The 12595-nt window shown below is 40.0% G+C and overlaps 1 protein-coding gene across 2 annotated transcripts in view; it reads right to left on the reverse strand.

Moving 5' to 3' along the window:
* Positions 1-294: 294 nt before the first annotated feature.
* pclob (piccolo presynaptic cytomatrix protein b) overlaps positions 295-12595 on the reverse strand; it is a 51219-nt gene continuing 38918 nt past the window's right edge. For both annotated transcript variants that reach the window (XM_088416321.1, XM_088416322.1), the window contains exons 27-36: positions 11250-11276; positions 10797-10890; positions 9907-9978; positions 9538-9829; positions 8430-8624; positions 4799-4943; positions 4657-4715; positions 3731-3868; positions 3264-3409; positions 295-2570 (exon numbers count right to left, since the gene is read on the reverse strand). In XM_088416321.1, the coding sequence (XP_088272447.1) occupies positions 2427-2570; positions 3264-3409; positions 3731-3868; positions 4657-4715; positions 4799-4943; positions 8430-8624; positions 9538-9829; positions 9907-9978; positions 10797-10890; positions 11250-11276 (1312 nt within the window). In that variant the 3' untranslated portion in view covers positions 295-2426. The remainder of the gene's footprint in view (positions 2571-3263; positions 3410-3730; positions 3869-4656; positions 4716-4798; positions 4944-8429; positions 8625-9537; positions 9830-9906; positions 9979-10796; positions 10891-11249; positions 11277-12595) is intronic.

Below are 12595 nucleotides of genomic sequence, written 5' to 3' on the forward strand. Positions count from 1 at the left end.
ACAGCGTTCGGTTTGGGACAGAACAGAGGAACAGAACCAGAGTAATAAAGGTGCAGGTCACTTTGTGTCTCCGTCACAAGTGTCAAACTCTTATCCTGGAGGGCCACTATCCTACGTGTTTTAGATGTTTCCTTTGCACCGCACCTGATTCAGATGATTCTGAGTCAGGTGTCGCAATTCAGGAGCCGGGGGTTTGGAGTTGGAAGTCATGAATCACTAAAAATGTCGTTATTCCCATGAAACATATTTGAAAACACATGTTTGACTCATGAAATGAAAAACCAAATCACTCTGTATTTGTAATATAGTCTCTTTTTAATATTTATTATTTTTGACTCGCGGAGGAGTGGCTGGGAGTTCTTTTAGTTTTTACAGCACATTTTGCATAATGTCTAAACACATCCTGTGTACAATCACAAAACCGTTACAATATTGTTTTTTTAGGGTGGAAAAACAAGACCATTTTACAAGCATATTTCTTTACAGTCAGCATACAGATCAATCTATACATAATGTCGGACCAAACATGCAACACCCACAACATGGAGACATTTTTTACCCCCTCATTTTTGTTGTACAACTATAGACACGCATTTACTGTACATTTACTTTATATCTCTTTTTGACCCCTCCTCCTCGCATGCTCATATTCGGACAAAATAAACATTCACTCTGTAGAAAATAAACACTTTATGTACACTGTCAAAGTCACATTCACGCACATGGATGATATCACAATCAACAGGCAACAGGACGAACGGTGAAGAGTCAAACAGGGGAACAGTCATTAAGCGAGAATTTTGCATGGAAACAAAGCTTTCACTTGCTGTACATTTGACTGTCGTTCATGTGTGTGTGGTCGGATTGTGCATTGGCTTTTGTGAGACTCCCCAATGTACATTTATTTTTGTTGTTCTTTAAAATTAGCTACATAGACACAAATGAACACACGTCACAATTAAACGTTCTACCGCCACATTTTCAACTCATTCCTGTGCAGAAGTTCTAAAACACATATACGAAGGAAACGATAAAGTGCACAAGCTTACACGCCCATAAATAGATTCAAATCTGTTACAAAATAAAATACTCCTCTCCTTTCGTTTTTTGTTTTAGACCTTATGCTTCAACAAACAGACATTGAATTACTAAAAAAAAAAAAATCAAATGTTGCATAGAAGTACCTCAAAAGAAGCAGAAATAAATGGCACAACGCAACAAATCCTCCATTATTCTCATCTTTATTATTTATTCATGTTTTTTTTGCTGTTAAAGTGACATCTTGTTCTTAGCCTCCTCATATATAGTGATATGCTTAAACATTTTAAACAAACTTTGACATTTTTTGTGTTTTATATTTATATTTTACTTTTTTTTTTAATATGTTCACGACTGTATACAGGGTTGACCTGCACTAAAATTAAGTGCCCAGGGTGTGTGTGTTTTTTTGTTTTTTTTTTGGTCACAGGCAGTGAAGTAGGCTGGTTCACCATGTTGCACCGGGTGTCACACATATGCACTCACACACACACAGATTGAGTAACCTTAACTTTCTAAGTAATACCGGGAGGGAGTTTTTGATACGCGATAAAGGAACACTAGACATCTTCTAGTGTTAGAACATTCCTTGCAACACTGTTACACGTGGACAGTGCAAAATGCTGACTGCATGTGACCATTGTTGTGGGACGTGGCCCACTCGTAAACGTGTCAAAGTGTCTTTGGGACACCAACGAGGCCCCTACGGCAACCTATCCAACATTATAGGAAGGGTTTTTTTTCATCCTTTATTATTTTTTTTTGGATTGATGAGTCTGAGTTTACAGTCAAAGACTGTAGCTGTTTTTTCAACATTCCAAAAACATAAATGCTTTATTGGGTTTATTGAAAACTGTGTGCTCCCTGTGATTGACTGGCGACCATTCCAGGGTTTGCACCTCCATGTTTCTTATGTCAGCTAGGAAACTCTTGAGCTTGTCCAGGACCCTAATTAGGAGGAGCACTATTGTATGTATCTAGATGCTCTGCAATCAACTGGTCATCGAGTCTGACACAACAGGATCGTTACCTGCAAGCCAATTGGGGACATGCACTACGAAAAAAAAAAAAAAATGTGAGTATGGCTAAGATTGACTTTTCAAGACATGCCCCTTAATTCTGTAACCTGTCCAAGATTGTCAACAGGCAAACCTTCGTCTATTCATCAGCTATATGTATCATATGTAAACGTATACGTTTTCTCCTGAATCTATTCTTTCCGCAAAACATCCGAACATCTCTGCTGTGTGGTAAACATAAGTCCAAGTCAACACTGGCAGTTGTTGGCATGTCACACCTCTCGAATGTGCATGGATGTCAATGAATATATTTGTCTACCCTTTTGTTGAATTGAATGATATGATTATGATTATTATAGGATTATCAGCTCAGAGGTTGCTGGGCGTGGAGCTGACGAGCAGCTTGTGCCAGCTAACCACCCTCTTCCTCATATCCACCTTGTCCAGCCAGATGTAGGCCTCCCCGATCAGGGTCTTCTTAACAAACTTGCCCCCGTTGGACACAAGGAAAAGCTGCATGAAAGACAACATGGAGATTTAATTCAGGCAGCACAACGGACAAGTGGCTAGTACTCCTGAATCGCTGTTATGATATCTGGGTTTGAATCACATTTGTTCAAATGGGCTTACGTTGGTCGAAGACAATAAATCTGTACTTCTCAATTATATTTTGCCCCCCCCCTAGCACCCCCAACTCTCCACATTGACCATAAATAAGATTATTACCCATAAAAAATGCATAAGTCCTTTTTAACATCTACAAAAGGAAAAAGCATTATAAACCAACTTTGAACAGCTATTTTTTACAGCATTTATACGGGTTACAGGTTCATCTATAACTGAAAAAAAAAACTAAGAGCATCAAAGTGCCTGGAAAAAAAAGATGCCAACTCATATTTTATCACAATTAGTATTTTGGTCATTTGTGCACCCCCTGGCATTGCCTCGCCCCACCCTACTATATTGAGAAGCACTGCTATTAATTGAAATTAGACATCAATGCATATGCTTATTTGTATGTATTCTAATACAGTCAACACAAGGTTATTTTGTTCCGCTCGTAGTGACTTAAAGCATTCTAGCTTAGTGTTTGGGACAAGTACCATGTGTCGCAGAATACCTTGCTCACCTCTTCACTGCCAAAATTAGACTGTTCTCTACACAGAGCATTATGACGCTTTTTTTTGTATTATTTTTTAAGTGTACCTGTATTGAGTGTCCTGTGGGGTTGAGGGGGAAGCGGAAGGTCTCGTTAAAGGAAGGCTCCCGGTCGTGACGGCATACTCTGGTCTTTTTCTTGATGATCCTTTTTTGAGTGGCCACATTGACCACATACAGCTTCACATACAGGTCTGATGCAGCAAGGGGGACAAGGTGGAGAAATATGTCATTTCAAACTCAGGTTGCGAAAAGTAGAAAAATGTCTATGGTAATTTACAAAATAGTTCAAACTTGATAAAAACCTGTACTTTCAAATAAATTTGTTTGAATGTCATACTTTAACCTTTTTATTTTCTTTGTATTCTTGATACAACAAAATATTTAATTTCTGTTCAACATTTCCAAAATCGCTGCATAACTTCCCATGGAAATTCTCAGGAAATGTACCCAGCCTTTGAAACCAAGCTATTATTTAAAGTCCACATGTACGAACACGGAGGTAGTCGCCCCACCTGGCAGGTGGTCGGGGCTTTTGAACTTGTAAGTGATGTTTCTGCACTGCAGGATTTCCAGCACCAACTGGTCGCCGTCTGTCTTCACCTCTTTCTTCAGAGCCACCTTGATCTCACCCATCACTTGAGTCTTTCCACCTACAACAAAGGCCCGTGGTCACTTACTTTCATTCATGTAGTCGTAAGAGTTATTACATTAGCATTTCACATCGTGACCAGCATGTGGCATTGGAATCTTATCGAGAGCGAAGACAAGAAAAATATGGGGTAGCACAGATGTGCACACAGTCTGACAAATAGTGAAGGAACTGTAATCAGAATGAATAAATCATAATTCCAGATATCACTGTCTGTTAATGTGCAAATGACAAGGTTGTGCTGCGAGTGGCCAGCAGGTGGCAAAATACACTGTGAAAAAAGAAAATGTTAGCTGATAACGGTAGCTCCTCAATTTTATGTCAATGGTTAAAATGTATTCGTACAAAGTGATACATAAAAATTAAAGCTTTATAAAACATATGTCATTCTAAAGTGCAGCAAGGCCGTTTAGTCTTTAGACTTTAGTCTTATTTGTCTAAAACAAGCTCCTTTGTGAAAATCATCATTATTATTATTATTATTATTATTATTATTATTATTATTATTATTATTATTATTATTATTATTATTATAAATCTTTGTGGTCTTAACTGATTTTCTTAACAGTTTATTACAGATTTGTATAAATTCAGCTCATAATAAGAAATAGTATAATCCTATATTTCAGCTTTAAAAACCACACACTTCTGAGGAATACATGCTTTTGGTATGAGCACAAAAGCTGTAGCTAGTGGAGTTTTGGGGTGAATATGCCAGGGCATATTAAAAAAAAAAGTGAAGAGGCACATTTATCTTACTCCAAGAAAGAACAGATGGCAGCTACTTGCCTTCATTCTCAGGCGTTCCGATGTGGTTTTTGTCTGTTCCGTTGGGTATTGCCGTACCACTGAGATAAAACAGGACAAGCAATGTTAGCACGAGGCACTGCAAGTCAAAATTTTTTCAAATGTTTTTGATGTCTCTTCTCACATGCGTGGGACTTGAAATATGGCGCTGTCCACTCCAGTACCTCCACTTTCACCCCCATCGAGACCGCTGCCGTAGGTGTCACCCACCAGGCTGGGGGCGGACAGCACCACCGGCCCCGAGACATCGCCCAGCCGGTGCCCCGGTCCTTTCATTCATGAAGAGAGAGAGAGAGAGAGAGAGAGAGAGAGAGAGAGAGAGAGAGAGAGAGAGAGAGAGAGAGAGAGAGAGAGAGAGAGAGAGAGAGAGAGAGAGAGAGATTCCTTATAGGTTTTGTAGCTGTGCATAATTTTCTGGCAGATGTGCAATTCGCACCTATGTCGAAGTGATTGTGTTTGGAACAAAATGAGTGCATTTGTAAATAACATCAAAAAATCCTGTTAGACAATAAATAAATAAAAACATTGTAAAAGGGAAAACAAGCGCATTTGCAGATGAGGATACAATACTTAGAATATTTATAGTATATTTATCATGTCATTATTATTATTATGATGATGATGATTATTATTATTGTTATCCACACACTTAAAGGCTGTTTATGTTAGGTTTTAAAACATTTTAAAGTTGTTTTTAGGAATATTATATTAATAACCGTTCCTATATGTTGTCTCACCTTCCCTCTTTCTCTCTTTGCTCTCATTGGTGGATGAGGCTCGCAATGACGCTGTTTCCTGCTTTGACCGCCAATTGTTGAGGGCAGTGGGAGTGTAGAGGGTGGGGGGGCTGGGGGAGTAGCGGGTCAGGTGGGGAGCCTGTGTGCCATACCCATGTGCTTGTTTGTGTATGTATGTTTGCGTGAATTCGTGTGTGTATATGTATATATATGTGTGGTGCCTTTTTGTTAGTGGTGATTTCACATGGTAAACGCATGCAAACACACACAAAGAACGGCAGTACAAAAGCCGTGTGGGAACTGCGACGACATGCTTCTATATTCGGAAGACATTATCATAAATGTATTTATTCATTTATTTAGTTGATTTTTACATCTTCAGAGACCGCCATTCCACAGTAGTTTCAGGGTTTTGTAGAAACTATGCTGGGAAATGGCACATGCACAATGTTATCATTAAAGGTTGATGTTTTGTAACATAGGTTTGAGCATTTATTTGTTTATTTAGACGTGTTGAATCCAGGAAGACAAGCTGAATAATTTGTTTAATTAAAAGGACTTTTGCGTTGATATTATAACCGGTCTCATCTCTTTCATGATGATGGATAATAATTTAACTCACAGTGAACCCCTGCTTTAATATACCGTAATCTAGAATCTACGCAAAACGTTTGCAATTACTTAATGATGCCCCAAGATAGCAATTCAATGGACTCCTTGTACTGGATATCTGAAATACAGTCAGCCCCCGGCTTACGAGCACCCTGATTTGCGAACAATTCGCCTTACGAGCGTGGATCAGGGAGATTTTTGTCCTCCGCTTACGAGCAAACCTCTCGTCTTGCGAGCATTCCGACAAACCAGCCATTGAGTATGCAGAAATGTTCTCGCCTAACTGTGTCAACATATTCAGCAGTTGCGTCATCTACAATCATTAACAGATACTTATGGCGGTAACGTGAACGCTATTGGTCTTACAATCTCACACTGACTGTCTCACTCACGGTGTCTAAATATATTACCATTTAAGTGTAGTGTTTGTACAGCTAAAGGGAAAAACAGCTGATATGAAATTAAATGTGCCGATTGCAGGACAAAGAATTGTCATTGGTTTAAATGTGTGTTTTTTTTTAATTAATTGTCAATACATTCCAACCGTTTAAAAAAAAAGTGCGAATAATTATCAGTCAGTCAAGGAGACGCCAATATGCTATTGGTCGATTAAGGTCACCCGGTCTCACTCACGGAGATGCTATTGGCCGGCGTCACACGTCAATCACAGAAATGCAGATATGCTATTGGCCGAACGCCTTTATCTAGCTTGATGGGACAGGATGGAAGGAAGTAGACAAAATGAGTGAAAAACGGAATGTTTTGAAGACTTTGCAAACTTTATCTGTTAGACATAGCTTCTAAAATTACTAGCAGCGGTAAAGGAAGAAATAAGAGGATGATGTTTTAGTATCTCCGTGATTTGCACCATGACTGAAAGAGTTACTGTAACACTGAAAGACCAATAGCCTATATGCGTTGCCGTATTAACTCAAGAGGTTAATCTCTGCACCCTGTTACGGCTGGTATTATAGTGCCATATATTGGTTGTTTGACAAAACTGCATGTCATATTAGTAGGCGGCCTCCCGACATGCTTTGGGACAGCGCCATTCTTGCAATTCTGTGAGTTGTAACCAACGGTGAACTGACGCTCGAACAAGCCATAAGTGTGGTGCCTAGTAAATACAACACACACAACCTCCCCTCCGCCTCCACCCAACTCAATTCACGTCGGGAAAAACAGCTGACATGAAATTAAGTGTGCCGATTGCAGGACAAAAAATCGTCACAGGTTTAAATGTGTTTTAATCAATAAGATGTCAATACATTCCAACCGTTTAAAAAAAAAGTGCGAATAATTATCAGTCAGTCAAGGAGACGCCAATATGCTATTGGTCGATTAAGGTGACCCGGTCTCACTCACGGAGATGCTATTGGCCGGCGTCACACGTCAATCACAGAAGTGCCGATATGCTATTGGCCGAACGCCTTTATCTAGCTTGATGGCACAGCTGGTTGGGATGGAAGGAAGTAGAGAAAACCCTGACTGAAAAAGTTACTTTGACACTGTAAGACCAATAGCATATCTGATTTACCGTATTGACTTCGAGCATTCATCTCTGCTCATCTCTGCTTATCTAAGCACAAGTCATGTCTTTCCAAAGGTAAAAGTCATTTTTCCTTTGTATTTGTTATTTAATGCAACTGTACAGTAGATTATGTCACTTAATATTAAGATATGTATACAGCGTGATGATTTTACCTAAGGCTTCTGCGCGCGTTGCACGCATTCACGAATTAACATGGGTCTGGATTGCCCACTATACGAGCAATTCGAGATACGAGCGTAGCCGCTGAACGGATTAAGTTCGTAACCCGGGGGCCCACTGTACCTCTGATCTCACTCGTGATCAGCATTTGAATTTTCGGCAAGCTTCTTCATTCACAGCAGTCGAAAATTAATATACAAATAAACTTGAGCGTTTTAACTGCCGTTAAGATGAACAACTTTCTGGCAAAGTGTCTCTGTAATTTATTTTGGAATGGAGCAGAAATGTGACCCTCTAAGAATCGGAGTAGAAATATTGTACTAAGCAACGTTTACATAATCCCTTTATCGCTAACTATTTTAAAGCTACAACCTTTTAAAATAAAGATACAAAACGGAATATTGTATTGAAAAACTCTGGGGCCTGAAGGGAAAACTAATTTGCCGATCAAAAAGATACGGCGTGTCCAAACCCAAACCTCGTTTGAATATAGGTGTTGAACATCAAAATGCCACTAGATGACGCTAAAGCAATATTTTTACAGGATAGCTTGCTGGGGTTCACTGTAGGTAAAATCACAAAGTCCAAACGTTAAAGTAGCGGTTTTAGTGTTAGCTACATGCACTAGTGGAGAAAGGGAAGAAGGGAAAGAAGCGTGTCAAAGGAAGTGCATCAAGGGTAGGGAAGGGATTTACTTGGTTGCAGGCGGGACTGTTGCACGGCAGCCTCAGCAGCGGCGATGGCGATCCCAGCGTCCTCCAGGTGGGCCTGGGTGACACTGCTTTTGCTTTGACTCCTCGAGGGCCCGTGCGAGCGGAGCTGGCCATCTGAGGAAGACTTGGAGCTCCCCGGGCTGCTGTGGGACTTTTCCAAAGGCAACATCTGCAAATCTGTAGTGATGGCAGTGAAAATTTAATATACAAGCAGTCTCTTTTTGGTCAAGGTTACAAGCAGGAGGGGCACGACGTAGACAGCAGAAGCAGGTGGTTATTCAAGCATTCATTATGTCAAGGGCGAATCCCAAAAGCTGGGCAGATTTAGAAAGGCTCCAAAGTCTGGTTCGGCACTGGGGTACACAAATTGTGATCAAAAGAACGAGATCCTGGATACAAGCGGCCAAAATGAGTTTCGTCTGCAGGGTGTTTGGGGTTTCCCGTAGAGATCGGCTTCACATTGAGAGGAGCAAGTTGAAGTGTTTTGGGCATCTGGTTAGGATGCCTCTCGGACACATCCCTGGTGAGGTGTTCTGGACATGTCCCACAGGGAGGAGGCCCCAGGGACGACCCAGAACACGCTGGAGGGACTATGTCTCTCGACAGGCCTGGGAACGCCAGGGGATCTTCTCGGGGGAGCTGGACGAAATGGCAGAGGAGAGGGAAGTCTGCGCTTCCCCACTTAAGCTGCTGTCCCCGTAACCCATCTCCTCAATACTGCGGTAAAGATTGATGGCTGGATAGATATCGACAATGTCAACTGCAGGTCGAGGTTTACTATATTTAACTATCAGTCCTGTATACTTGGTTACCTCTAGTAAGTCGAGTTTTCTCCTCAGTGGTGAAACTTTCGGCTTGCACAGTATTTGACCATTTTTTGGTTATTTTCTTTTATATCATTCTCAGAACATTTGACTAAATGAAGCCACATTTAGTTATATGATAAAATCGAGAAAATAAAAAAAGAAATAATTTCTCATTCTCTTTAGAACATAGGTGAAAAGAAACATTCAGAGTACTTCACTCACGTTGGCTCGCATACATAGGATACAAAAAGAATCGGTTCGTTCACATTACTAGTTGTCCTTACCTTTGGAAGGATCAGGGAAGATTCCATGGCTTCTGCTCTTGATTACAGAGTTAATGGGTGAATCATAGCTCCCTTCTCCCTGCTCTGGCCCTTGCCCCATTCCATGCCCGGGCCCCATCCCGGACCCTGACGGGTGGCCTTGGGTACCGTGCCCCTGCCCGGCTCCGGACCCTGGTGGCCCCTGAACCCCGTGATGTGCTCGATTGTGCTCAATATTCTCACTCTGCTCCTTGAGTGGCAGCCAGCGAGGTGTGTTGTCCAGCTGGGCCGTGTTAGACAAGTCAATCAAGACCTGAGGTCAAAAGTAAACATTGCAGAATAAGCCTGAAGAGAATAACTGGCTTTATGAATACGGAGGCGATGACTCACTTCTCCTAGGAAGTCGTTGGATGAGGATCTGTCGTAGTCCCACACTGTCACCTCCAGAGTCTTTTTCTTCAACTAGGTTGAAGAAAAGGAGAGAAGAGATTGAAGAAAAGGAGAGGAAAGATAATATGCCAATACATTTGGGGGCTATTAATAAACTACATGAGAGTATTTTAGATAGAATAGATACTTTTAATTGCCTTTTCTTAAGAAAAAAAAAAAAACTGCCCAAGGACTCTGAGAGCAGCCCACAGGACAAGTTAAAAGGACAAAATGTTGAAAGGAATAAGTACCAACCACTTGGTATGAAGTGGCCCTCAGCGTAGGAATTTTAATCGACACGAATGTGTGGTCTTGTTATTTTGTTTTTGTGCAGCATAAATGCTTGACATCCATCTTTTATCGTTATTACTTTGTGTGGACAGAACAACTTGTATACATAAGCAAAACATCACAGTGAGTTTAGTTCATCCTGTTGTCATCCTGTAGCAAATGTGTAAATTGTGTGTTTTAGCATGCCGGCATGTTTATTCGTTATTCTGCCTTTGAACATGAATCAAATATTCACTTAAGGACTTAAATGCCACTCTCAACAGAGCTAGTATAGTACAGTAGATCAAATGTGAATGTGTGTATATGTGTTTCTTAAGTTTTTGCTGAATGGTGGGGACCACATCCCAGGTTTTATTGTCTTTGTAGGGACCGTTTTGGTGGACCCCACATGCTCAGATCTCTTTTTGAGGGTCAGAGTATAGAGCATCGGTTTAAATTGGATTTTGATTGAGATTAGGGAAAGAATTAGGGTTAGGCAATCTGTTGTAATGGTTAAGGTTAGGGTAGGGGCAAGGGAATGCATCATATCAAACCCCATGTGTGTGTGTAGTTTTGTACACCTGCTCCAGGTGGATGTTCTTGTAGATGACTGTCTGATTCCATTCTGGGTTGATAGTCTTTTGGGCATATTTGGTCCTTCTCTTGTTATCCACACTGCAGCATTGTGACAACACACAAAACATTTGATCACCATCTCCCTTCTTGCTGCTGTACGGCACAATATCAAATACACATGAAAGTAAATAGAACTGTTTGAAAATCATGGTTTGAAAGAAATGAAGTAATAAAAGCTTCCATTAATACTTTAACTTTAGAGGCACAGAAGATTTGAATGTGAGAGGCATGGAGAAGAAGTAGAAGAAGTAGAAAGCATAATACATCTTGTCTTAATATTACAACACCGCAGACACACAAAGAACAAAAAGGATGAGAAACAAATCACAGAATTTGTAGGAAAAGTTGGAAATAAATTGAAAAACACCAACTGAAAGAAAAGATCAGCACCACACTACCTTGCATTCTGGACAACCATGACTTGTCTGAGGGAGTCCAGAAGAGGAAGAGGAGGGCGGATTTTCACAAACAAGATAGCCAAAATATTAACAACAAAAAAAACAAACAGATAATAAAAACAGTCAGAGAAGCCCAATGAGCTCAAAGAAAAGGCAGTCAAAGGACAGTGATGCGCTCCATACTTTCGCCAAGGTCACATACAACAAAGATAGGGTTTCACGCCCGGGAATTTCATGTACCTAAGCAAAACTTAAGCGCTGCTCTGCCGTCTGCTATGTTAGACATGCATGGAAAGAAGCTTGGCGAAAGTGCTGCTGTTTAAGAACATGTCTTTTTCACTGAAACGGATACTGTTAGGGAGGCTAATGGCTCTATTGATCCCTTGGCTATTTTCAAGCTTTCATGGAGAGCGCAGTCAGAGCAACAACAACAACATTATTGCATGTCGACAGCAGAGGGAAGTAATGATTTCATCACCTGCTGAATATGCGGTTTTCTCACATACAAAGGAATGAACAGCTTCTTCATTTTATGAATGTTTATTGATTATAAACCGAAGTCGAAGATGTGTGATGGTATTTGTTGGGATGTGCCGAAATGAAAATGTTGGGCAGAAACCGAAAGTAGGAAACGCTTGACTGAAAAGCTTAACATCGAAAAAAATGTTTAAAAAAAGACTTTTTTTTGCACATCGTCTCACGCCAGCCAAGCCAATCGACTTCGATAACAGTTCGTAACATCACATGACACTGCGCAGGATTGTAAAATTGACGAAAAGCAAACAACACTGCCTACTATGATTGAATATTATTCTTGTTCTGTGTTTTCACACCTGTTTAAAGAGGACTAAGTTTTTGTGGTAATGTGATGTGATGATGTGATAATATTTTAAATAACAAGGTCTAATAACTTGAATGGAAGACAAAAACCAAGTGACTTAATTAGGGATCGCAAACATGTGTGGCTAGATGAACTATTATTTATAATTAAATAAAATATAAAAATAATTTAATCCTGGTCATTCATCTTTATATGTTAGCTTTTACAGATCGATAGGAAGCCCTCATTATTTTGTTATTTGCAATTGTTAAAGTTTACTGCATTGAGAGTTTTTTTCTGTGTTTGAAATGCATTTGAATGCACCACTTGCATAGCGACAAAGGCTGTTGTTTGATTACATCTAAATATTTCAGAGGATGTTCATAAAAAAATCGTAACACATTCAATTCATGAAATGGATTTCCAGTTTTAAACATTCTTCTTTCTTTCTTTCTTTCTTTCTTTCTTTCTTCTGGAAAAATAAAATGTTTACTTCGGTGATTTTTTTGTTTTTTTATTGAAAAAG

The sequence above is a fragment of the Hippichthys cyanospilos genome, chromosome 6 (assembly GCF_059441005.1).
Source record: "Hippichthys cyanospilos isolate Australia breed blue-spotted pipefish chromosome 6, RoL_Hcya_1.0, whole genome shotgun sequence".
Classification (NCBI taxonomy): domain Eukaryota; kingdom Metazoa; phylum Chordata; class Actinopteri; order Syngnathiformes; family Syngnathidae; genus Hippichthys; species Hippichthys cyanospilos.